This window comes from Phyllostomus discolor, chromosome 8 (assembly GCF_004126475.2).
Source record: "Phyllostomus discolor isolate MPI-MPIP mPhyDis1 chromosome 8, mPhyDis1.pri.v3, whole genome shotgun sequence".
Taxonomy (NCBI): domain Eukaryota; kingdom Metazoa; phylum Chordata; class Mammalia; order Chiroptera; family Phyllostomidae; genus Phyllostomus; species Phyllostomus discolor.
In genome coordinates, this window is record NC_040910.2 from 111,683,728 (window position 1) to 111,708,839 (window position 25,112).

Here is a 25,112-nt window from a genome sequence, read left to right on the forward strand (position 1 = left end):
GAGACACGGGGCCCACTGGGTTCCTCCCACGGTCCACCGCACATGGGGGCGAGAGCAGGTGGGCCGAGCCGTGTGGCGGCCGACAGGAGGCGGAGGAGAGGAACGGGCCTCGGGAAGGGAGAGGCTGTGGGGGCTGGGGGCGGGGGCGGGGTTCTGGCGCAGAAAGTGGCTTCCCTGTCCTCTGGGGCCTCCTGCTCGGCCTGAGGGTGCAGTTCGAGCCCCCACCCGCCCCGCCCACCTCAGTGCCCACTTCCAAGACTGCAAGGCCCAGAGGGTGTGGGTGGGGGACCCTCTCCCACCTTCGGAATTCTGGCTTCCAGCAGGGGGAAGGCCACACCGGACGCGGCCACACTTTGCCGGGGGGCGAGGGGGAGACCCTTCTCCCCTCCCCTTTGGCCTAAAATGCCAGCCAGCCAGGCACAAGTGCAGCCCCCTGAGCTGACAGGAGAGGGGTGCACAGTCAGAAGGGCCATTTCACCCCTTAGCGTAGAGGTGGCTTCTGCTGGGGTTATCACCACGGCATGCGGCAGGCATGGGCGCCCCGGCACCAGAGGTGTGCGGTTCAGAGCCGGGCAGACGCTCCCCCCCCCGCCCCCACCCCACTCTGGCAGTTCCTCAGCCAGCCTGCCCGAGACTCAGTTTCCCCACTGCCACCCGCCGCCCTCCCTCCCGGAGGTATATGGTCAGTGCGGCCTTGTTCATGCAAACCCGTTACCGCACTGGAGCGGCACGCCAGCCCGCCGGCACCGGTTCATCATCCGCTTCCCCACTTGCAGGGAGCGAGGCCGTGAGATCATGGGACACGGGACAGGAGGGTTTTGATGGAGAATACGCAGGGAAAGCTGGAGGGTGAGTCACAGCCGGTGGGAAACGGCTCAGAAGGGGGCTGGGAGGTGGGCTGGGCTAGGCCGGCCGCTAAGGGGCTGCGTGAGGGGACCTGGACCAGGGCGGGACGATCAGAGAACAAAAGCTTTCTCCTTGCCTAAGCCGGACTGTAGCATCATTGCCTGGGATGGAGAGACCCTCAGGGTCGCCGACGTCCTTTCACACTGGCTGGAGGCCGTGGGCTCTTCCCAGCCTGGGGCTTCCGAGTCTCCAGAAATGAGCAAGTGGAGGGGTGGGTGGGAGGAGGGCACGGCACACGGAGGGGGCTTTAGGGAGCTCCAGGTCCCTCTCGTTTCTTTGTGAAGAAACCGAGGCATGAGAATCCCCAGGACGTGCCCCCTCCTCCCCCGGTTATGGGAGGGTCCGAGACTAGATCTCAGGCCCACACCGTTCGAACTCAGATCAGTAAGCAAAGGCGGGCCGCAGCAGTTTCTGACCAGAGAGAGCCAGAGGACGGAGGAGGGTTGCACAGCGCAATCAGGGCGGGTGTGCCGGGGCCGGTGAAGGAGCCCACAGGGGCGACACCGGCAGAGGTGGGCGGGAAGGCCCTGGCAGCGGGCAGAAGGCACCTGAAAGCGGGGCCGGGTGACCCCGCCCCCTCTTCCCCAGCTTCTCGACCCCGGCCGGGAGAGTGCGCTGCTGGGCCTCCGCCAGGAGGTGGCGCCGACGCGCCGGGGAAGCGCGGCCGCGGTTCCACCGCCTCCTCCGAGGAAACAATGCGGCGCCTCCCCGCGTAGCGCAGCGCAGCGCGGCGCGGGCCGGACGCCGGACACCCGGGCGCACGGGAGGCAGGGCGGGCGCGGGGCGCCCTCGCTGGGAGCCATGGGCGCTGCACGGCGCCGCTGCGGGGCGCGGCGCGGCCCGGAGGCGCGGGGGGCCGGGGCGCGAGCCCGGGGCCGCCTCTAGCCGGCACCGAGGGCGCGGGCCCGGGGATGAGGGCGCCCGCGGCGGGGAGCCCGTCTGCGCGCCGCGGCGCCGTCCCGCCCAGCGAGCGAGCCCGAGCAGGCAGACGCGCGGCCGGCGGTCTGGGGGCGCGCCGCCTCCCGGCCCCCAAAATGTGAGGCGAGGAGGGCGGAGACGCAGAGACGGTCAGCCGGGCGCCCTCGCCGCCCTCCGGCAGCCGCGCCGCTTCCCGTTCCCCGCCCGGCGAGGCCGCGCCGACCCCGCGAGCCGCGCGGCCCGAGCAGCGAAGCCGCCGAGGCCCCGCGCTCCCCCGTCTTGCTCCGACTCGGCTTCTGCCCGGGGCCGGTTCGCGGCCCGGACGCGGCGGGACAGGGCCCCGGACGGCGCGTCCGGCCTCGCCCGTGGCTCCTCGCCCAGACAAGTTTGAACAATGATCACAGTGAGCCCCGATGGGAAGATAATGGTCAGAAGATGCCTGGTCACCCTGAGACCCTTTCGGTAAAGTTCTCTCCCGGTTGGCGCGGGGAGGTCGTTTTCCCGGAGGGGGCGCGGGGCAGGGGCGCACGAGGTCTGCCCTGGCAAGGGTGCGTGCCAGGGGGCGGAGCGGAGGGGGCGCTTCGTGCTCCCACCGGTGGGGCTGGGGAGAGGCATGGCGCTTGGGGTCGGCTTCGTGGGGGGGGGGGCGGCGGCGAGTAATCCTGGGACTTGTCCCGAGTTGGTCTAGTTTGGGGAGGACTCCGAGTGCGAAGGCGGGAACGAGGGCAGGTGGCACCCAGGTCGTGGTCCTGGGCTCGGAAGTCGCCCAGCCGGGGCGCGCCTTCCCTGCTCCCCGGGGTCCCGCCCCTCCTCGCAGAGGACCCCACGCTGGCGTCACACTTGGGGCGCCGCACCTCGGGGCCGGCCCGCCCACCCCGACCTGCTGTGCCGCCCCTTCCCTGCCCCCTTGGTCGAGCGCTCCATTTCTCGCCGCGGGGTGCAGGCTGTCTCCAACAGGGGGACCCCCGAGATTGGGGCAAGGAGCCTCTCTGATGGGGGTTCGACCTCCTCCCCGCCCATCTCGGTGGTGGAGAGGCGGGGGTAGGGGCAGGGGCGGCGCTGCGCTGCGGGGGCTGCGGGAGCCCGGAATGTGGCGGGAGCGCGGAGGCAGGATGGAAGTGGAGGCCGGTCCCTTCACCCAACCTCGGGCGGCCAAGGCCAGGCAGGGCTGGGGCTGGGCGGCGGGTCAGGCTCAGCGGGCCCCACCCCCGAGACCTGGGGAGTGGGGGACCGCGAGTGGGGGACGGAGGGCACAGAGGGAGCGGCCACAGGTGAAGGAAGGAGCCCTTGAGGCTCCCGAGGCTCGTGCTGTGGGGGGCGCTGAGTTGGAGCCCCTCCTCCCGAGGCCTCCCAGGGACCCCCTGATGTCCCGCCCTTCTCCAGACCAGGGGACGTTGGTTCACGTGGTGCCCGCCTCCCCAGCACGTCCAGCCCCTCCATTGGCCATGCCTGTCGTGTGGGGCTGGGGAGACAGCCCCCGGGCTGCAGGAGCCGCGCCGCGCCACCCCACCGCTGGCCGGAGGGTGCGGGAGGACCGCAGGGCCGGGCTACCCCGCAGGTGGGCCTTGACCGGCCCATGGGAGGGACTCGGAGCCCCAGACAGACACGAGGTTCCTGTGCGAGGCAGGCGAGTCTGGAAGGGGCCTTGCTCCTCCGGGAAGTCCTCCGATCTCCAGCTGGCCCGCACCGTGGAGACGGTCCTCACTCGTCTCATCTACCCCATGTCCGTCCCGCCGTTAGGCTGCAGAAGCCCAGCCTTGCACCGGAGCTTTAGCGGGACATTTCCTGGGGCAATGAGCGCGCCGGCGGGGCTCCAGCACCACGGACAGCGCCTGCGCCCCGTGTGCGTCCCTCTGGGCTCCTGCCCTGATTGGCAGGCTCTGGGGTCTCCCTAGGCCAGAGACCCACAGCCTGCGGTGGAGTCTTTGTGTCCCTTTCAGATGGGGGCAGGGGGCAGGCGACAGGCCCCCGACCGTATCGCGCCCGCTTGCCACGCTCCAGGGCAGTGGACTGGCAGGACTGGGGCGGGGCCGGGACAGGTGCCGCTGACACCGGCTGGGAACCCAGGCTCTGGGCTACAGGCTGAGGCGCCTTGTCACGGCAGGTCCAGTCGGGGTTTGCAGCTGCGAGTGCGACCCCAGCGCTGGGGAAGGGAGTGGGGCAAGGGAGGCACGAGCCACTGGAGGGGCCGCCCTCGTCCTCAGGCTGGGAGGACGCACAGCCGATGTCCTCGGGACCTTCCTGGGCCTGTGACCGCCTCTTCCCACACTGTCCCTCTGGCTGCTGTCCTGAGACCAGCCTGGCTTCACCTTGGGGACCCCTGGGCCTGGGCCCCACCCTGGGCTGGGTGGGATTCGATGAGGGGTCCTGGGAGAGGAGGGAGCGTTGTCCCCCGGTCCCCAGTCCTCCCCGTCACTTCCCGGAGGCAGCTCCCTGTCCCCTCCCTGCTCTTGGATTCCGCCCCTTCTCCGATTTCATCTCTAACAAGCTTCCTTTAAATACAAATACGGGCAGGGAATTTTGTTGTACTTTTATTTTCTTCCGCAATTATGTGTTTTCTTAATGGACCAGAGTTTAATTAAATACTGCTCTGCCAGTTTCAAATAATGAAGATTAAAATGCATGAGGCAAGTCCTGCAGGGAGAGAGACGGCCGGGGACTGGAGGCCGGGGTGGTGGTGAGGGGGCCGCAGGTCTCTGGTGTGACGGGGGGCTCCCTGCGAGGTGGGGTTCCTCTCCCTGATGGGGGTGGGCGAGGCATCCCCTGCCAGCGCTGCCGGCTCATCAAGGTCTCCGATCGATTTGAAGTCACAAAACAGCTGCCACCTCCGGCCACCCCAAGACTATGCCGGGGAGCTCAGTTGTCCTGTTTGGGGCCCGGGGTCTAGTACAGAAGCAGTGGAGTCTGGGGTTGGGGACATGAGGGGGGGTCCCTACCGTCCCCCCCCACCCCACCCCCCACCGGGGCTGCACGAGTGCCTGGCACCTGGTAGATGATCAGCAGCTACAGACTGAAGCCAGGTCTCCCGACCACAGTGACCCACGGCACCCACCGTGTGACACCCCACAGGCAGGCGCCGAGGCACCCTGACCGGTGCATGGCTCCGGCTGACCGCCTCCCGCGTGCCCGCCTGGTGAAGACGTGGGTCAGGGAGAGTCTGGGCACAGGAGGCGGCCACACGGCCCTGTCCTTCTAGATCTTACCATCTGTTAGTGACGGGGCGCACCCTGCCCCCCTGCCCATGCCAAGGAGGTGTCCCAGCACCCCATGACTGGAGGCTGCGGCCAAGGGCTGTGCACACAGGTGCCGGCAGGCCCGATGAGTGACAGGACTGGGCAGGCGGCATCTCGCCCTCTGCCTGGCACCGGGCTGGCACCGGGCTGGCACCGGGCCTGTCCTGCTGATTCCTTCCACACTGGCGCACCTGGAGAGCTCCTGAAAGTGCCCACTCTGGAGAGCTCCTGCCCCCAGAGTGTCCGATTCAGGAGCCCGGGGGTGGGGGCGGGGGCCCCAGAACCAACACCTCCAGCATTTCCGAGGGGGCGCCCGGGCTGCTGCTCGAGGGCCACCCTCGGGGGCCTCTGGTGGCGAGGCTCAGAGGCTCGGCCCTCACGCCCAGGTGCGTGTCCTTGTCCGTCACAGTCCGGGGCCGCTGCACCGCATCCCTGGGGGGTGGGGGTGGGGCTGTCTTTCTCCTGCGTGGATGAGAGACGTGCCCTGACCTGGGTTCTCTCACTCACCGCCCCGGTGGGTCCCACAGTCACTGTGCGGGCCCTCCCGGGGTGGGGGTGCGCCTGACCGCCCGCCCCGTTGCCCATCTCCGCAGGCTCTTCGTCCTGGGCATCGGCTTCTTCTCGCTCTGCTTCCTGATGACGTCCCTGGGAGGCCAGCTCTCGGCCCGGCGGCCCGGGGACTCGCCGTTCACCATCCGCACGGAAGGTATCTATCATCTCCCCGGGGACAGCAGCGGCGCCTGGAGTGGTGCAGGCGCATGTGGGGGAGGGTGGGGGGCCCTCGAGCCTCGTACAATCACGGCGTCCTGGCCACCTCGTCGCCGGACGTGTGAGTGGACAAGGGCCTTGGCCTGGGCTGCACGACCTTGCGTGGTCTTGGCCGTGGTCATCAGGGCCCCTCCCACCCGGGCTCCTGGGCCAGGGCCTCCCGGGCGTCGGAGAAGGCTGCCTGTGGGGCTGCTCTGGTGGGAGGGGCCTGACTGTGACACGGGTTTCTCTGGGATCCGAGTACTCTCTGCCTTTGGTCCGGGCTGTGGTCCCAGCAGGCTGTCCGTGGGCTCTCGTGCCTTATTTCTGGGCCCGTCTGGATCCTCACGGCCCTGCCCACGTGGTGCTTGCGAGGCCGTGGAACGGCGTGTCCGAGCAGGATGGTGGGGACCAGGGGGCCCCGGTTGGTGCCCTCACTCACTGTCTGCCGGCTGTGCACCGCTGGCCACGTCACTGCCCTTGCCCTCCAGGGAGGAAAGCCACGCCCGTCCTCAGGGGCTGGGTCTGGGTCGGCTGAGCTCACCTGGCGGGGCTGTGATGGGGCTGTGACCCCAGCGATGACCCTGCGCCCTGCCTCCTGGGAGGCCTCCGGCCCCGTGTCACTGGGCCTCGTCTGGTCGACCTCGGGGCAGGGGGGCAAGGGAGTGGGGAAACTGAGGCAAGTGGGGTTTCTGGAACTGTCCAGGGCTGGCTCGGTGGGCTTCCCCTGCCCCTCTGGGAGGTGTCAGCTGGCTGGCTCCCCCGTTTCAGGTGACGACCATACCCTCCCGTAGAAAGGTGGTCCTCCGTGGGGTGCTTGGGGGGCATCGCTGTGTCCCCCCGTGTCTCCTCATTAGAGTCACTCCGTCTCACACGCACCCCTGTCCACTCGCGAAGGCGAGCTCCCGCAGGAAGTGCACATCTGTTAGCCCGTCAGGCCGGAGTGCGAGCTAACCCAGGCCACCCCGCCTCGCGGAGGCCGCGCAGTCCCTGAGCCTCCGCGTTCCCCCCGCCCCCAACGGGGATAGCGGTGCCCGCGTCCCCAGCGCTGTCGTGAGGACGAGGACGCATTCAGAGAGCCCGTGCGCGCGGCCGCCAGCAAGCACCCGGCGACTAGACTGGGCTCCGTAAATCCTTCCTGGAGCGGCTGAGTGTGGGGTGGGGGCCACTGCGGGAAAGGGCGAAGGCCTGGGGGCCTGCCCGGACTTCCGAGAGGGGACACGTGAGGGCTGGGGCAGAAACGGCGGCTGCGCCCTGTGTGAGGGCGCCTGGAGGGGAATCTTGGGGGCGGCACCCTGGGGGTCCTGAGGGGTGGGGTGCGGGGAGTGATGCTCTAGCTCCCTGGGGGCCATCCCTGCGGAGGGGACATGTCTGTCTCTGGGGGATGCTACACATCAGGGGCTTGAGGAAGCTGGACCTCCGGAAAGGTCAGGGGCTGGGGCAGGAGGGGTGCACGGCTGGGCGTGTGGTTCTTCTGCTCACCGCCCTGAGGGGTTGGGGCCCGCACTAGGCCCAGAGTACAAGGGGCTTGCGGCGCCCCCCACCCAGCCCTGCACTCTGCAGTTTTGCCTGGTAGGTGGGGTGGGGTGAGGTGGGAGCCCGAGTCCAGCCTAAGCCTTGCGTCTCAGGGGTGGACGGAACCCCAGAGGGAGGAGGACTTGGCCGCAGCCGTGCAGCTAGACACGAGGCATTTGTGTGCGTGCCCGTGTGTGCTTGAACTCGCCGCTGGAGGGTAACAGGCGCGCGCGGAACCCGGCGGTGCAGCCGGCAGCCCGGATGGAGAAGGGGGCGCGCCCCGCCCCCAGAAGGCCCTCGTGACGTCAGGACGCTGCTCGGGTGGCGCCGGGAGCTTTGCCTGTTTGGGGACTCTGAGATCGGAGCCGTGCGGTGGTGTTCTCTGTGGGTGCCCTGCCCTCCGGGTATTCTCCGTCGCCGAGGTTCTCGGTCTCGGGTGGGGTTGGCATGGTTGTCACTGCTGTGCAGCGTTCTGTGGCGAGAACACGCCATGGCACGGGGTCGCCTGTAGGGGGCGCTCGGGGCGTCCCGGTGGGGCCTCTGGGAGTTGGTGCTGCTGGGCACGTTCTGGCGCGGAGTCAGGCGGGCGCGGGCGGACGGACGTGTCTGCCGGGTGCCCCGGGAGTGGGGTCGCCGGGGCTCCTGTTGGAAGCGAGATGCCAGCAACATGGAACCGGCAAAGGCTGGGGGGGGGGGCCCTCTGAGAACCCCGGAGAACTGACCCTGATTCGCTGCTTATCGCAGTTCTCACCGACTCCCAGTTTCTTTCACGACCTTGGGTTAAGTTGATTTGCTTGGAGAGGCACAAAGCAGGGACTTACTTGGAAAGAGCCCCAAGTTTATCTTGTGGGTTTGAAGTGTTGGTCCTGCAAGAGACACCCCGTCCCCTGCCTGTGGGGGCGGGCAGCTCTGGCCCGAACCTTGGAGCCCAGCAGGGAGGACTGGGGTTGGGGGCGGGGCGGGGGGGCGCTGGTGTGCAGGGGCCTGGGCGGGGATTCGGAGGGCATGGTCGCCAGGGTTTATTTAACGAGTCGGCGCTCAGCTCCAGGGAAAACTCCGGAGACAGAAACTCACATTTAGGAGATAAATCCTTGCATCGGTCAACAAAACCTTGTGAGCACAGATGGGGAAGCTCGCTCCCCTGCCTGTCGAGGCTGAGGGCGGTGGGGTCCCGCGGGGAGGCGCCGACGGCCGCCAGGACGGGGCCAGGAAGAACAGTGGCATCTGGAAGGGGAGGAGACCCCACCGCAGCCTCCGTGGCCCGAGGCCTCCCCGGGCAGGCTCCGGGTTCACCCGTGGGCGGTTTGTATTTCGTGGCAGATGCACTCGGTATTCTGAACGCTCGTCTCAAGACTCTCGGGGAGGAGGAGGAGGCGGCTGCGGGGAGGCGCAGAACTCGGAGGAGGTCTAACCCAGTTCTGTCTTGCAGCAGCCCGGCCCCCGGGGGTGGATTCCTGCGCGCTCCCTCTCTACCCCCGCCCCTCCCTGCTGCTTCTGCCTCTGCCGCCCTTTCCTGTCCTGGGGAGGACTCGCTTCCCCCTGCGACAGGGGATGTGAGACAGAGGATGTGACGTGTCTGAGGCCCCCTTTCCGCTGCTGCTGTGGCTCCTGGGGCACCTGAGGCTCTCTGTCTTTTAAAAAAAAAAAAAAAGATTTTATTTACTTACTTTTTAGAGAGGGAAGGGAGGGAGAGAGAGAGAAACACCAATGTGCAGTTGCTGGGGGCCGTGGCCTGCAACCCAGGCATGTGCCCTGACTGGGAATCGAACCTTCGATGCTTTGGTTTGCAGCCCGTGCTCAATCCACTGAGCTATGCCAGCGGGGGCTTCTCTGTCTTGTTGTGAAGAAGTAGAGGTCCCAGGCTGTATCTGGGGGAGGGGACACAGGTCCACAGGCTGCAGGTCCTTGGTTCAGCCGCATGCACTGCCCCGAGTGTCTGCTGGGGTGGACCTCCAGGCCCGGACCTCAGGCCACCGCTGGGCCTGAGCCTCAGCAGCAAAGGGCTCTGGGGCACTTGCCCTTGAGGCTGGCAGTGGAGGGACACGCCCGGGCCTGGGCCTGCCCCTGTGTCCCCCGTGGCCTCGGCTGGGTTCCGAGGTGGCCCTGTGCCAAGACAGAGGTGCTCACACCTCCAGCTGCACGGACAGCCCCACGTCCAGTGTGGGAGGTCGGCCTGCCTGTCTGTCTGCTCAGGTGCGGGCCTTGCAGCCTCCAGGACACAGGGGGAAAGGGCGGGGGTGGGGACAAGACAGGAGGAGGAGGGGGGTGGGAGAGACAGAAGCAGGGCACTCGTCTGGGGAGGGCGGGGCCTCGGCGGGCAGGACACACCCCCGTCTGTCAGCGTGAGGAGGAGCCATTAGTATCCCTGGCGCCCCAGCGGGCTTTGTTTACACCAAACGTGGAGGGAACTGGGGTGAGATCCGAGATGCCTGAGGCCTCACGTTAAGCACCTTCGGTTTTGCTGACTCCAGGAGCCCAGGAGCGGAGAGGTGACCCCGGGCGAGACAAGTCAGGAGCGTGCTCTGCAGACAGTCCCTCCGGCAGTGGCACCCAGGGGTGCGTCACCTGGGGAGAGTGGCGGGACTGGCTGTGTAAAGCCATCTTCCCTCCCAGGGACCCACCCCAGCCTTGTCCTGGGCAGAACATGCAGGGGGCTGCCTGCTGAGGCGTCAGAAGCTTCCGGAGTCTTGCGCTCCCTGCCGATGAGGGGAGCCGCCCCTGGGTCCCCGCAGCTGGGGAGGTGGCTGGGGTCTCGGTCCAGGCGGATGGAGGTGGCCTTGCAGGCTCATCTGCGGGCAAGGGGCCCTGCCGCCTCAGCCCACCCGCCCGTCAGCCCCCGCCTTCCGGAGCCGCTCCTTCCGTTGGTGTATTGAGGACCTGGCTTCCTCCCCCCGGTGCCGGGCCGTCCAGAACCTGGGCACCTCCGAGGGACTCTCAGGGGCTTACAGTCCCCGGCCACCTCTTGCTCCGGTCTGCTTCTGTTGAGTTATCCTGCTCCCCGTCTCCCTTCCTGCCTCCGCTGCCCCCTGACACTGACCGAGAGGGAAGGACACGGGCTTCCCTGTAGCGCCCCTGCCGTGCAGAGGTGGGGCGGAGGCCGGGGGCTCGCATCCCAGCTCAGCACCACGAGCAGATGAAAACCCCCTCTTGTGTCCTCTCCTTTCATAACCCCCCCCCCAGTCATCCCCACCCTGTCAGGCCCTCCGGCTGCCCGGCCACCTGTTCCTGTGCCCTGCTCTCTCTCCTGGTGTCCCAGGCCACCCCGGTCTTCCTGTCTTCTCTCGGCCTCCCCGCTCCGGGCAGCCGGCTCCGCGGGGGCCCAGCCAGGGTCTGAGCAGGACGGAGCGGGGCTCTGTCTCTTGGGGGTCCCGCCAGACCCTCAGGAACAGTCCTGTCCTGCCCCATCCCCCTGATCTCTGCAGGGGGTCAGGGAAGACACAAGCCTGCAGAGCCCAGCCCCCCATTGTACAGGAGGGGAAACTGAGGCCCAGGGGAGGCAAGTGACGTGCCCATCCTATCGGTGCCCGTTCTCTCCAACACCCAACCTCACCCTCCGTCAGTCTGTGTGTCTGTGGCCTGCCTGCCTGTCTGTCTCCCCTTCCCCGTCTCTCCCACCCCTGGCTCCTCCCCCAGTTCACGCCGGTTCTTGCTTCGGAGCCAGGACCCCGGCCCTTTAAGGAGATTTCGGCTCCTCCCCACTCCGGGTTTGGTGCCTGCGAGGGGGCGCCCTCGGCTCCCGTGGCCCCCTTCTGACCGCAGGCGGGCTCGGCGGGCCAGGGACCCGGCCGGGAGGCGACTGACTGGGTGTGAGAACCAGTGGTGCCTGCCGGGCTGGGCCCAGAACTGGGGGATGTGGGGGCAAGCGACGCAGAAGTGTCCCAGGGAGCCCTGTGACGGGGAGCCTCCCTGGGACCCCCCCTCCGTCCTCAGCCCAATCCCAGCCTCGGAGCAGAGGAGACCAGCCCCTCGGACTCCCCCATTCCCCTCATCTCTGCGCCCTGTCCCCAGGGGCCGGCTGTGCTCCCTCCTGACCCCCCACCCCCACGGCAGCACTGAGCCGCAGGTGGGGTCCGGTACGTCACCTCGCATGGGGACGCTGAGCTGGACAGTGTTTCCGTGACTCTCCCTCGGCCACACGGGGTGGGGGGTGCGGCAGAGGCAGGCAAGAGCCCGGGGGTCCATCTCCCCGCCTGTCCCAGCCTGCCAGGCCCTGCCCTTCCTTCACCCCGTCGCAGTCCGGTGGGTGTCACACCCCCGGGCCCTCCCCGTTCCCACGCCCACCTGTGGGCTGCCCTGGGGCTCTTTGTCCGGGGGCTCCCCCCCACCCTACAGCCCCAGAGCGCGGCTGTCCTGGGGGCGACCCTGAAACCATAACTGGCGGGAGATGGTGTCATGGGGTCCTGCTCCCTCACTCCACCCCCCCCCCCCAAGGACGTTACATCAGGTCCTCCACCTGCTGGTTTCCCAGCTTGGTGACACCCTCCACCCTCGGGGGGCGGGGAGCTGTCCCCCCTGTCCTGTGTGACTTCTGCCCCCAGCTGGGCTTTCCTTTGCCACCCAAACGAAGGACCTTTGTTTCGGGCTCTGCTTCTGAGGAGCCCACCCTCAGGCGCCCCCCTGCCCCTCCCTGGGAGCCCCGGAAACAAGCACTGGTGGGCGGGGGAGGGGGTCCATGGACTCAGCTCATTTGTTTTGAGAGGTTCAGCGCCCAGTCCTTGGGGGCCTTCGGGGAGCTGAGTGGGGGGCGGTGCTGGAAACCGAGCCCCCGGGCCCGTTTGGAGGGGCTGCAGAGACCCCTCCCGAGATGCCAGTACAGAGGTGTGTGCAGCGCGGACGGCAGGGAAGGGTTGCAAAGGAAACCTCGGAGCGTCTCCCGCTGGTTAATGGGATCTGGGGCGAAGCACCTCGTTTTCATTTTAATTTGATTCTTCACAAGGTCTCCCCCGCCTGTCAGCCCTGGCGCTGGTCTTTGGGAGCCGGAAGACCAGCCCGGGAGCCGGGGCAAACTCAGGGGGGTCTGCCACGGGGGTGGGGGGGTCTGGGGCGGGGGTGGGCTCGAGCCGGCAGGAGAACAGGGCCCCGGACCCCTCGGACACGGGTCTGCGGCCTCTGTGTGAGCGAGCCACGTGGGAGAGCAAGCAGTGCAGGGTCCGGGGTCCCGCACTCCAGAGGTCCGAACACACAGGTCGGGAGCAGGGCCCGGGAATCTGGATTTGAACAGTCCGCCCAGGCCATTCGGGGCGGGGTGCGTGGTTGACGGTTTTAGAGCCCCGTCCAGGAGTTCGGTCTGGAGCTTGGAGGGAGGGGCTTTGAGGCCCCTGCCCCACTCCTGGGCCCTCCCTGCCCCCTCGCAGACCTGAGAGTCCGTCTCAAGCTTGATTTCCTGGGCCGCCAAACCGGGGCCCAGAAAGGTGAAAGGGCTGTCCCGGGGCGCCCCGCCCGGAGGGCCAGGGCCGGCTCCTGCTCTCTGGATTCCTGTCCCGCAGGTGAGGGGTGGCCAGACTCCCTCTCCCGCCCCCTCCCCCTCTTCCCGGGAAGACAGGAGTGGGCGGGGGCCTGAGCTGCCCCAGCCTGGGGACCAGGTGGCCTCCGGCGGCCTCCCTCCGGGCTGCCTGCCAGGGCCTCACCTGATCGTGGCCCCGCTCTGCCCGCAGTGACCGGCGGGCTGGAGTCCCGGGGCGTCCTCCGCAAGATGAGCGACCTGCTGGAGCTGATGCTGAAGCGCATGGACGCGCTGGCCCGGCTGGAGAACCGCAGCGAGCTGCACAGGGCCGCCGGCCACGGGCTCTCCGCCCCGGACAGGTGAGGGGGCTCGGGGGGGGGGCGGGGGGGGAGACAGGGGTGGCACCCGGGGCCCAACGGGGGGGTGGGGTGTGGTCATCCCGTCCCTGCTGGTGGAGAAAACGGCAAGAATGCAGAGAGCCGCCCGGTAACTGGAGCTAGCCCACTGTTCTACCCCCAGGGTCAGAGCTATTAGCATCCTGTCCCTCTTCCTTTTCTTAACAAAGATTTTATGTATTTATTTTTAGAGAGGGAAGGGAGGGAGATACAGAGAGAGAGAGAAACATCAATGTGCGGTTGCTGGGGGCCGTGGCCTGCAACCCAGGCATGTGCCCTGACTGGGAATCGAACCTGCGACGCTTTGGTTTGCAGCCCACGCTCAATCCACTGAGCCACACCAGCCAGGCCTTTCTCGTCCTCTTTAATAACACATCACGGGTGAAAGCTGAAGGGTCCTTACCCGCTTCCCCCCGTGGAGACAGGCACCTTCCTGACACATTTCACCCATTCTGGGCGCTTTCACGCCTGCGTCTTGCACGCCTCTGTGTTGTGAGCGCACAGTGCGCGGTTTCCACACGTCCTCCGTGGGTGGCGTCGTGGTAGCCGGGAGCGCTGCCCGTTGCGAGGGGCATGCGTGAACGTCCATGCAGACTGGTGGCCACCTGTGCACCTGTGGACTGCATCATCTTTGCCGAAAGGGTTTCGGGTTTATTTGTTCTAAGTACCCCCCCACTGAGGCCAGAGTGCGCGGAGATTCCCCAGGCTGGCGTTGCTGTCCCGTGCGCCTCAGCGGCGCGCCCAGGAGCCTGATGGTGCACACCTGGCTGTTGTGATCGGTACGTCCGTGGCCTCCGGGCCCCAGAGGACGGAGTAGAGTGTCCTGGCCTCCCCACCCCCCTCGCCGATGTAGCTGTGGGGGAGGGCGCTTGGACCCCACTGTCCCTGGGAGACCTTTGGGGTCTCGGGGTCCTTTATGAGGGGGTTTGTGCGGTGTGTTCTGGCTGCTGAGGCATTAGTTGGAGACCCACCGGTTGACGACACCGTTTGGGAAGAGCTGTCCCTCCGCCAGTGTGATCTGCTGACAGCGTTCTCCCGCTAAATAATGTATCTGAAATCCGCACTCGGAGACAATTTGCCGGAAAGCTCCGTCTCCGCCAGTGCGGGCGATGTGCAAGCCAGGCCCCAGACGCTTCCGGAGGAAGAGGCCGCCACTCCCCAGGGGAAGGAGGCCAGCTGGAGGGGCGGGGAGCTTCCTGGGGAGGCTCGTCTTGGGTGGGGGCGACGAGAGTGGATCTCCCCCGCCCGCCGGAATCTCGGGCGGTCTCGGGGGGCCTTCACGGGCGTCAGTCACGTGCACCGTCCAGATGGTCCCGGCGAGACCGTGTTCCCCCGAGGCTGCACCCCGCAGGCAGCCCCCAGTGTGGGATCGGCAGGCCGGGCGTGCCTTCCAGGGGCGGGGGGTGGGGGTGGAGAGAGGCCGGGGCCAGCTCTCTCAGGCTGGACATGGCCTTGTCCTCCATGACCTCCTCCAATGAGGCGGAGACGGAGGCTCAGAGGAGTGCGGGCAGCCGCTGCCAGGTGCGCGGGCTGTGAAGGGGCTGGGCCTGGCTGGGCCCCGGCTAGCTGGCCCCAGAGGCCACCTGTCCAACCACGTGCTCAGCAAGTGTGCGGCTCGGGTGGGTTCGTCCCTAACCCTCTGGCAAGACTTTCTTTATCAGTTCGTGCACAACCCCGGGAGAAAGCCCTTTGTTCCACTTTGCTCTGGTTTTTTTGTTTGTTTGTTTGGAAAGTGTAGCCACCAACATGACAGCCAGCAGCCTGGGGTCCAACGTGTGACAGGGGTAGAGGGCCCAGCACAGTGCTGGCTCCTGGTGGGGGCTCGGTGCCCGCGGGAAATGGGGCCCCTGGCGGGCTCCACAGGGCCCTGTGCTGGGTCCCCGCTCCACGCTGCCCCACCCGCCAGGCCCGGGCGTCTGACCGAGTGAACTAAACAGATCCCCTCACGGCATACGTACCGGACCTACTAAGCGCAGGGCGCTGCTGCTACCGGTGCTGGGGACCAGTGAGGTGAAGTCAGACCCTGACCCCCACTCTGAAGGATTGGGGGGATGCCTGGGAAAGGGCTGTTCAAACAGGGGGTCTGGGAAGGCCCTTCTGAGTTGGGGATATGGGAGCTCGATGCGGAAGGAAGGGGGGAAGGAGGCAGCCACGGGGGCAGGGCGTTGAGGGAGAGCAGCGAGCGCAGGCGCCCTGGGGTGGGACCCCGGTTGGCACGTTGGAGGTAAAGGACCGGCGTTGGGGCCTGCACGGCAGACGGGGGCGCGGGCGGGCGGGAGAGGCCAGCAGGCAAGGGGCACAGGTGGTGGCGGCCCTGTCGGGACACCATTTTCAGAGCTGCGGGAGGTTGCAGGAGGGCTCGAAGCCAGGCACTGAGGGGATCTGCCTGCTTTGCTTTAAAAGACCCCGGCTGCTACGTGAGGAATGGCTCGAGGACTCGGGGAGGCAGGCGGAGGGGCCGGTAGCAGCGACAGGAGACAGCAGCGAAGGCCTTGGAGTCCCCTGGAATTTCCCTCTCTGGGGGCACGAGACCACTTTCTTCTCCGTGGCCACGGGTCAATTTGCTCTGATGCCGCCGCTGTCCCCTGCGACCCAGCCTCTCGCCCCCTCTCCCGTCTCTCCCGCTCCCCGGTGTGCCCCCAGCTGTGAGGCCACCTCTCCGGGCTGCTGACCCAGCCCTGCCCACCGATCTGTTCCCCGGGGCGAGGGCAGAGGACCCAGCTGGCTCCCTGCTGTGGGCAGAGAGCGAGGGTCAGGCGGCCCTGGGCTCCGGGCACTGTTGCCGGAACATTGCACGCATCTCGGATTTCTTCCCGTTCCGGCCTCTCCCTGTCCCGCCCTCCCCTGTCCTTCCTCTCCTTCGGGGGCAGCACACGCCACCTCCCAGCCCGACCAGTGGGGCCCGCCAAGCCCCCCCCACAGGCAGAGCCGAGCTGCCGCTCCGGCCTCAGAGACAGAAGCGGAGGGTGTGCCCAGGGCTGTGGGCCATGCCTGCGCGCCCCTCCCCACGTGGTTGCCGTGTGCCGCCTCTGGGGCTCTGGGCACCCTGGGCGCCGGCTGCAGTGGGTGCTGCATCGTGAACACGAACACGGTCACACCCATGACCTGGTCATCGAGCCCTGGGGACCCGCCTCAGGGAAAGAACCTTAGCTCCAGACACGGCTCTCTGACGCAGTGGTCGCTGTGGCCTCTGTAGAGGTGGGAGCAAGTTCAAGCGGCAGTTTCCAGGGCGGCCGGCGAGGAAGCACTGAGACTTGGCGCCTCTGCGCACGGGCTCAGGCCACCGTCAGGAAGTGGGTGGACGGGGGACCACGAGGATTTTCCCGTTCGGGGGGGAAATGCAAAAAAAAAAAGCAGGTATTTGATTATGCATAGGGTTGGACTGCACAGCGTGTAAAACTCAGTAAAAATAAAATACTGCAGCAAAGACGGCGGGACAGAGAGACACCAAAATTCTCGTCTGTGGGTAATGAGAGGAGGGGCTTCCCCTCCCCATAAAAAAATTCGTTTTAAAAAGCAGCTTTGTTTAAAAGTGCAGAAAGGCTTCCGGACACCCCAGCCTTGGGGGCCGCGGGGCCTGGAAGCGCAGTTTCCCTGGGGTGCGTGTTGTGTGGGTCGGGGCTGGAGGCAGGGCAGGGCACCCTCTGTCTGCTCGGGCGACTTCGGGCTCAGTTTTAAAGGACACACCGCATTTCCCGCCCCCCCCCCCACACCGGGCCCAGCCCAGCCCCGGGGGTGCCCCTTTGTAATGCGACAGCCTCATGCTGAGCTGCTGAGCCGTCATCTGGGTGCTCGTCCGCCTCCTGGGCCAGAGAGAGGCCAGGCTGCCGCTGGGAGGGTGGGCGGCTGGGCGAGGTCAGCCCGTCCTCCAGAGTGGACGCCCGTCACATGTGACAGTGACCGAGATTGGGTCACACGTCCCCGACAAAGACACGGGTCTGCCGCCCGTTGGGAAGACGGGCCCCAACCCAAACGATGCAGAAACCGACGGCGAAAGCAGAGGAAGGCGAGTCTGGGACACACGGGCGCGGGGAGGGCAGGCAGGGGCGTGGCCATCGGGCCAGAGGAATCGGAGGCGAAACGACGTTGAACGGGACAGAGGACGTGGGAACAGCGTCGGCCTCGCCGAGACCAAGAATTCCACTTCCAAGAAAGCAGTCGGACTGCTCCAGTTGGCACACACGTGTTAATCACACAACTTTGGTGGCTGCAAGCGCAGCCACGGAGACCCGACCGTGCGCACGCCACTGGGAAGACGGTGACCGGGAAGGGTCAGCACAGAGTGGACGCCCACGACACGATGCAGCGTAACCCCCGAAAACCGCATTAGAAACAGTTAATGAGCTGCCCCGGCTGGTGTGCCTCAGCTGGTCGGAGCGTCGTCCCGTAACCGAAAGGTTGAGGGTTCAATTCCCGCTCGGGGCACGTGCCTGGGTTGTGGCTTCCGTCCTCCATCCCCGACCCTGGTGCAGGTGTGCGCAGGAGGCAACCAGTCCATGCTTTCTTCTCGCTTCGCTGTTTCTCTCTCTCCTTCCTCTCTCTGAAAACAATGAAAGAAATGTCCTCGGGTGAGGATAAAAAAAATGTGTCAAAAGAGGCAAGATACAAGGCATATTCAGTGAGATCTCAGTAAACAAAATGCACATGGGACACGTTAAAGACATCCCCCAGGAGAAGGCCGGGCCCTGGGGTGGGGGTGGGTGGGGGTGGGCATTCTGTCCCCCGGCCCGGTTTCAAAACATTCTCGGGCACCGACCCCTTCCCCACGCAGTGAAATCCCACCCAAGGCGCCGCCGGCCCCACTCCTGTCAGTGGGGGTAAGGCGCCTGTTGTCTGCCGTCTGTCCATCATCAGCATTCACACGGGCACGGTTGCTGGCGCTCTGGCCTGGGGAGGGCTGGCCGGTCGCTGTCACCTGCTCAGAGCCCCCCCCCCCCCCCCCCCCGCGCTGGACGGCAGGGAAGGGGGGCTGAGAACGGAGCAGGGAGAGTGCAGGGAAGGCTGGCCGTGAGGGTGGGGGCTCCCCATGTCCCGTGTGCTGTGTGCGAGGGAAGACGGACAGACACTCGGACCGGGGAGAACACGCATCCCGCCTGCGGCGCTCCGTGTCTGGCTGTGCCCGCTTGTGCCTCCCGGTCCGTGTGTCCGTCTGCAGGCACCCGTGTGCGGGAGTCTCTGTGTTTTTAAAGCAGAGCTCCCAGCGTCGTAATAAAATAGCAGCTCCCAGCAAGCGCGCTGGCCAGCTGTGCGGAAATCGATGCCCCGTTAATTGAATGCAGCCCTCATAAATCATGGGAGGAGCTCGAACCCGACATCCAGCCTCCTTCCCCCGGCGTCCTGGACCACTCTCCCCCGGGCCAGGGGCGTGGGGGCCGGAATTGCTGATTGCCTCCAGGGGCCAGCAGGGCAGGCCGGAGCCTCAGGGGGCGTCTGGGAGCCGGTGCTGGGAGGGGAAGCGGCCACCGGCCTCGGGCAGGAGCCAGAGTTCCCTGCTCTGCCCTGGCCCCTGGCCCTGAGTGGGGAGCAGAGTGTCCTGTGGCTAGAGGGGGGCCCCGTGGTGTTGGCTGCCCCCAGGTGCTGGCTGCTCCAGGTCAGCCTTGGGGCCAGCCAGCAGCGGGGGGGGGGGGGGGGGGTGCTTGTGGCCTGTGGGGTGCTGGGGCAAGGGGTCTTTGAGTACCAGGGATACTGAGACCACACCCAGGCTGGCCCCCCGTGAGAGTGGGCGGCCCAGAGCCTGGCCTGGCCTTCTTTTACTTAGTTAAGCAGTGATGGTGGTGGTGGAATTTCTGGTGCTTAGGTGTGCAGAAAACACGAGGGCCTGGGGTTCACGCACCGGGTATGTCTGACTACTCTGCGGAGGCTGAGGGACCAGGCAGGGGCTGGCCCCGGGGGCCCTGGTTTCATCTTCCCCGGGGCGGGGCTGGCGGGCATGTGAGGCCCTGACTAGCTCAGGGGTCCCAGGCTTTGGGTGTGCTCACCCCTGAACCGGGCCGGTTCTGCAGGCCCCAGCACCCCCAAGGAGGGCAGTGTGCAGGGTGCAGCACACTGAGGGGTGGCTCCGCCAGCAGGGCAGGTAAGAGCCCCCCAGGGGGGCACCTGTCAGCCCCCTCCCATGGGGCAGGGGCTGCAGTGGCCTCCTCAGGAGGCGCCGGCCGATCCCAGCCCATCGCTCCCCTCTGCCCCTCCCCCCGCGCCCTGCCCAGGGCTGTCTGCAGATCCTGGTGTCCCAGGCTGTCCCACGTGGGCCACTGTGGGCGCCCCCCCTCCTCCCGGACCAGCCCTGGGGCTTCCTTCCCGCAGCCCCACCAGGAGCCCGCCAGTTCCCGCTCTTCTGCGCCGACCACCTTCCGCTTTCCTAACGCACCCCCCAAAGATAGAAAAGGGAAAAAATGACAATAAGCGACGAGCTGGGAGATCGAAGGGCCCTCCATCGTCTGCGCCGGCGGAAGGCAGACGGGAGGGGGGGGGGCGTGCTGGGAGGCGGGCGCAGGGCAGACGGCGCCCCCCCCGGTGCCCCCCCCGGGCAGACAGAGCTCCAGGTTTGCGCCCCGCTGACAGGCTCGGCGCGGTGAGGGCGGATGTTGCCAGGGAAACTCCTTCTGCCAGAACTTTTTCCGCCTGGACCATCTGCCGCTGGCTGCTGTCCCAGTGGGACCGGTGCGGAGGGTCCCACCCCGTGACGTCACTTCACGGGGGGCGGGGCCTGCGGCCTTCTGCTCAGTCTCGGCCTCGGTCCCGCCGTCCTGCCGCCCGGTGCCCCTGCAGGCACAGACGCCTTCCAGGGGCACTGCCTCACCCCGCCCGCTACGGGCACCGCCCACCCGGGACCGGCAGCCGGTTGACCTGGGATGACCCTGCTGCGCCCCAGGGCAGCCTTCCCTGACTGCTCGAGCTCAGGGGCGCCAGGCTGCTCCCCGGGCAGAGGTCACGGGACCGGGGCCCTTGTAGGGACTGTGACCTCTGCACGTGTGTCCAGGTGTCTGTCTGGGAGGCCGAGCCCCTGTCCCCCCGCCGCCATACCTGTGGCTCGGCCTCCCCCCAGGAGTGGCTTCTCCCACCCGCCCCTCCGCAGCACGGTGGCCGTCTCAGCAGGCACCCTCGCCCTGCTGGAACCCGGTTTCCCGCGTCATAGCTGTGTGACCCTGAGCGGGTAACTCGACCTTGCTGTGCCTTGGTTTCTGCGCCTGCGCAGTGGGGCCGTGAAAAGGGGTCCGGAGTCGGGAGAGGAACTGGGATGGACACGTGGGGAGTTTGGCCAGGGAGGGGCCCTGTGGCCATGTTAGTGTCGGCGTCATTTTCGGTGTGCCCCCCCCCCCCCCGCCCCGTCCTTCCCGGGACAAGCCCCGCCTCCCTGGGCCACCGCAGCACTTCAGGGAGCTTCCCCTGGGGAAAACGTCACACGTGGTCTGAGTGTCCCAGGGCTGCTGTGACGAAGCGCCCCGCCCCAGGCCTGGCCCCGCAGTTCCCGAGGCTGGGAGGCTGAGGTCGGGGATCCGCGGGGTGTCCGCAGGGCCGAGCTGTCCTCGAAGGCGTTGGGGAAGGCTCTGCTTCAGGCTCCTCCCGTGGCTCAGGGCAGCGGAAGGCCAGTCTCCACCCGCCCCACCCCCACCCCCGCCCTGCTCCCCGTGTGCGGGTCGGCGTCCAGCTCCCCCTTGTCACGAGGACCCCGGGGGCATGGGAACCGGGGCTTGCCCTGCTCCAGTGTGACCTCACATTCGCGTCCCTGATTCTATCAGAAATGGCCCTGTTTTCAAATAAGTTTGCTTAAAAATAATAAAAAAAATAGTTACTGATTTTAGAGAGAGGAAAGGGGAGAGGGACAAAGACATCGATGTGAGAGAGAAACACGGATTGGTTGTCTCTTGCACACACCCGACCGGGGCTCAAACCCACAACCCAGGTCTGTGCCCTGACCCGGGAATCGAACCCTCAACCTTTCAGTGTACAGGATGATGCTCCAACCCACTGAGCCACCCAGCTGGGGCCAAATATAAGGCTATCTTTTGAAGTGTCGGGGGTTAGGACGTATAAATTAGGAGGGCACAATTGAGCTAATAGCAAAATTATAGTTTATGACTGTGTTGCTAGAAAGACAAATATATTATTAACGTTACATTTAAAGCACGTCTTTGACCTTCACCTTTCCCCCTGACTTTTAAAGCAATGGAAACACTTCCATGAGCCCCTGAAAGCATTGCGGGTCCTGGTACCGCACCTCCTGGGCCTGCTGGAGAAGTCAACACTGCCGCCACCCTGACCCCACGGTGACCCCACCACGGCCCTGGGCTCCTGTGGGCCCCATCAGCGGGAGGCGGCTGCTGGCTGCCGCCCCAGTCCACACCCTGTTCTTCTCCTCCCAGGTCACAGATGTGCCATGGTTTGAGGTCTCACGGCGTCTCCTTTTATCATCATTAAAAAAAAACAAAAAACCTCCTCACGCCCTGGCTGGCGTAGCTCAGTGCATTGAGCGTGGGCTGCGAACCAAAGCATCGCAGGTTCAATTCCCAGTCAGGGCACATGCCTGGGTTGCAGGCCACGGCCCCCAGCAACCGCACATTGATGTTTCTCTCTCTCTCTCTCCTTCTTCCTCCCTTCCCTCTCTAAAAATAAATAAATAAAATCTTTAAAAATAACAATAAAATTATATATAAAGAAAAGCTCCTCAGAGAGAGAGGCCTAGTCGTGTATTATTTGCAGATAGAAAGCGGGTACCCGTGCTAGGTCCGGTGTGATAACAGGACACCGAGATTCTGTTCTGAACGAGTTGAACCGGCTCAGCCGGACAGATGCCACCTGCGCTATTCAAAGCCAGAGCTCACGCTCTGTTTGGTGCAAAAACGCTCGTCGTGTGAAAATTGCTGAATCCCCCCCACCCCAACAAGTAAAGTTCCTGGCTCTGTGATTAGACTTAGACCCTCCCTCTCGGGGATGAGGCGACAGCTGTCAGGGAGTGGCAGCGCCTCCGGCATTTATGGAGTGCCTACTATGTGCCGAACATTGTGCCTTCAGCCTGGGGTCTAATCCTTACAGCAGCTCTGTGAGGTGCTTGAGATGCTTCGGGTTTTGTAGGAGCCGACCCCCGAGTTCAGAGAGGTCAGGGAACTCGCCCGAGGTCCCGGCTGTCCAGGGGAATCGGGGTTCGAGTCCGGGGCCTCTGACTCCGAGGCCCCTGTTCTTCCCAAGACGCTGCCAAGTGACGTGGGGCCACTGTGGAGTGGGGTCACTGGCCAAGGCTGGGGAAGGGCAGCCCGCTGCACACCCCCCGCCCTGGCGGCTCTTCATCTCCGGCGAGGGGAGGACAGGTCGGAGGGAAGTTCAGGGGCGGGTAGAGGGGGCGGTAGGGGGGACCTGGGCTCGATTTCCGTGACCGATTAATAACCATCCCCTTTCACTTCGGCGGATGGTGATTGTGAGGGTGTCCTGGGGCCAGTAAGGACACACTCTGAGGTTCAGGGTGGCTGTGGATTTTGGGGGTCACTATTCAACCCAACACAGAGATGGAGCCCTGGGCACGAGGCCCGTGCCAGGCAGCGTCCAGCTCCCCTTACGAAAGGTCGTTCCCGTCCTTGAGGACTCGGGGTCCCCTGGAGGTTTAAGTCGGTCACTCACACTCACACCCCGAGGTGCAAGGGCTCAGAGACCGGGCCGGCTCCCTTGGGGTGGGTGGACCGGAGCCTGGGGAGGGGAGGCGCCTTCAGGAAGTGGGGTGCAGCCCCTTCCAGTGTCTCTGGGTCCCTGGCAGAAGCTCGGGCTGGTCCCTGGCTCCAGTTGGAAGTCAGGAAGGGCACCTGGCCCTTCCCTGCCCCAACCCTGACCCAGCAGCTGTCTGGCCCTCTGCCCTGGGGCCACCTCCTTCAGTCGGTCACCTAAGTAACCCTTCCTGCCAGAGCAGTGCCCATCCCGTCTCCCTCGGTGGGTGGGGACACAGCCCCACCGCCCTCGGACGTCAGGGTCGGCCCGCACCTTCACCGGCCTGACCCAGGTGTTGTCGGAAGGTGCGGATCAGCCCCGAGCGGGCGAACGTTGGTTCTCGGGGGGCAGGACTCTCGTACATACCACAATGGCCCGAGGTTCTCCGTGGGCCTGGCGTGTGAACAGACAAGCAGAATAACTATGGGGTTGATGTTCCAAGGGTCGGGGGGCCAGTGGGTGGGGGCGCAGCATGTCTACAAAGGGCAGCAACAATGCAGACAGGCTGGGAATGCCCAGTCAACTGAAATTCCTTTCCAGCCGCAGCCGCCACCAGCCAGTGCGGGCGAGCACATTCAGGGCTCGCTTCACGGGGCGCTGCGGGTCGGGGCTGTTCTCGCTCTGTTCCGAAAGAGGGGAACACCGAGGCCCAGAGAGGGTGGGCGACTTGCCCAGGGTCACACAGCCCGCGAGAGGCAGGCCTCCAGCTCTCCTCCTGGGGCGGGGCTGTGAGCCGAACACCCCCCGAATGCGCTCTCCCTGACGCGTCTGAAGACGCACCCGCGCTTCTTCCTGCCCGGGGGCCGCCTGAGCGGAAGCAGCATTTGTCTTTCAAGTCTCCTCGTCTGGAGTCTCGTGGGAGACCTTGAGGGCCCAGTTGTCTCCCAGGAAGGGATGTGGAAGCCCCCCCCCCCCCCCCGCCCCGTGCCTGCGAGCAGTGTCTTGTTTGGGAACAGGGTGTTTGCAGGTGCGACCCAGTTATGGTGAGCAGTGCCGGGTGTGGCCGTGTAGGAAGAGGGGGTCTGGGCACAGGGAGGCCCCGTGAAGACGGAGACGGAGGGGGGTGACATGGCCACAGCCAGGGAGCCCCAAGGACTGCGGCCCCACCAGGAGCTGGAGTGAGGCCTGGAACAGACCCTTCCCGGAGCCTGCAGGAGGGACCGGCCCTGCCCAACCTTGACCTCAGACTCCTGGCCTTCCTCGGTGGGCAAGGTCACCCGCCCAGAACAGGAGGGGAGGGGGTTTTCCAGCACCGAGAGCCCGAGTCGGAAAGAAAGATCCTTCTCCGAGTAATCCCAGGTCTGTGTGGCCAGGAAGACCCGGTTCTTGTAAAGGGATAAACGGAGATTAAACCGGGCCTCGAAGCCAGAGGACGACTCGAGAATCAAGGAAACGGAATTAACGTGCTCGGAACGGCAGGCGGCCTCTCCCGGGGAAAGGCCCCGGGGTCTTCCGGGCGCCGAGCCCCTGGGCCGGCAGAGAGCCAGCCGCCTCTCCGGGAGCCTTTGCGAGGAGATGAACGCCCGTGGGCGATGTCTCCTAAACCTCCGAGTTCAGGGCCAGCCCGTCCACACAAGGAAATAAATCCTCCCCAAACGCAGGCCGCGCGAGTGCTGGGGCAGGGGGAGGCCCTTGGTGTTCGTGGCAGAAAATACAGTTCAGACCCTGGGGGGATCCCTTCTCAGAACCCAGCGGCCATTGGCTGGAGGATTAACGGCCGGCGGGTCCCCAGGCTGCTTTGGGCGGCATTTATGTCGGTGTGATATCGTCCTTCCGGGGCAGCTGGCGGTGCCGGACGAGGGCCTCTGTCACCGGGAGGCCCCTGGAATTTCCCAGCTGCCTCAGCTTTGGGCTCTGCCCCTGGGCGCGGGCGCTCCGCCTGTGCACCGTGGGTGGTGGCCGCTGCAGCCGGTAGGGGTGGGCAGAGGGCTCCGCTTCCAGCCGGGCTGTATCCGTTGCTGTTGCCGCTCAGTGCAGGGGGGGTGGGCGGGATCCCTGCAGTCCTGATGCTGTCCTCGCTGGCCGAGACCCTCCTGGGAAGGCCCCCGGGGAGGCCCGGCCTCTCAGCCCCGGTTTCCCCGGTAGGTTGCCCCCTGGGGCCGGCCTCATGGAGCGGATCCAGGCCATCGCCCAGAACGTGTCGGACATCGCCGTGAAGGTGGACCAGATCCTGCGCCACAGCCTGCTCCTCCACAGCAAGGGTGGGCACCGGGGCCCCCTGCACCCCTGGGGCGCTGGGGCACTGGGTGGGACGTCCGGGGAGGG

At 66.3% G+C, this 25,112-nt stretch overlaps 1 protein-coding gene across 2 annotated transcripts in view; it reads left to right on the top strand.

Annotated features, from left to right (window-relative positions):
- The first annotated feature begins 1,670 nt into the window (after positions 1–1,670).
- Positions 1,671–25,112, top strand: part of MGAT5B (alpha-1,6-mannosylglycoprotein 6-beta-N-acetylglucosaminyltransferase B) — a 56,725-nt gene continuing 33,283 nt past the window's right edge. Inside the window, exons 1-4 of one of the 2 annotated variants that reach the window (XM_028520582.2) lie at positions 1,671–2,286; positions 5,651–5,763; positions 12,974–13,121; positions 24,933–25,048. In XM_028520582.2, coding sequence (XP_028376383.1) covers positions 2,219–2,286; positions 5,651–5,763; positions 12,974–13,121; positions 24,933–25,048 — 445 coding nt within the window. In that variant the 5' untranslated portion in view covers positions 1,671–2,218. The remainder of the gene's footprint in view (positions 2,287–5,650; positions 5,764–12,973; positions 13,122–24,932; positions 25,049–25,112) is intronic. The other variant, XM_028520584.2, reaches the window with a different exon arrangement.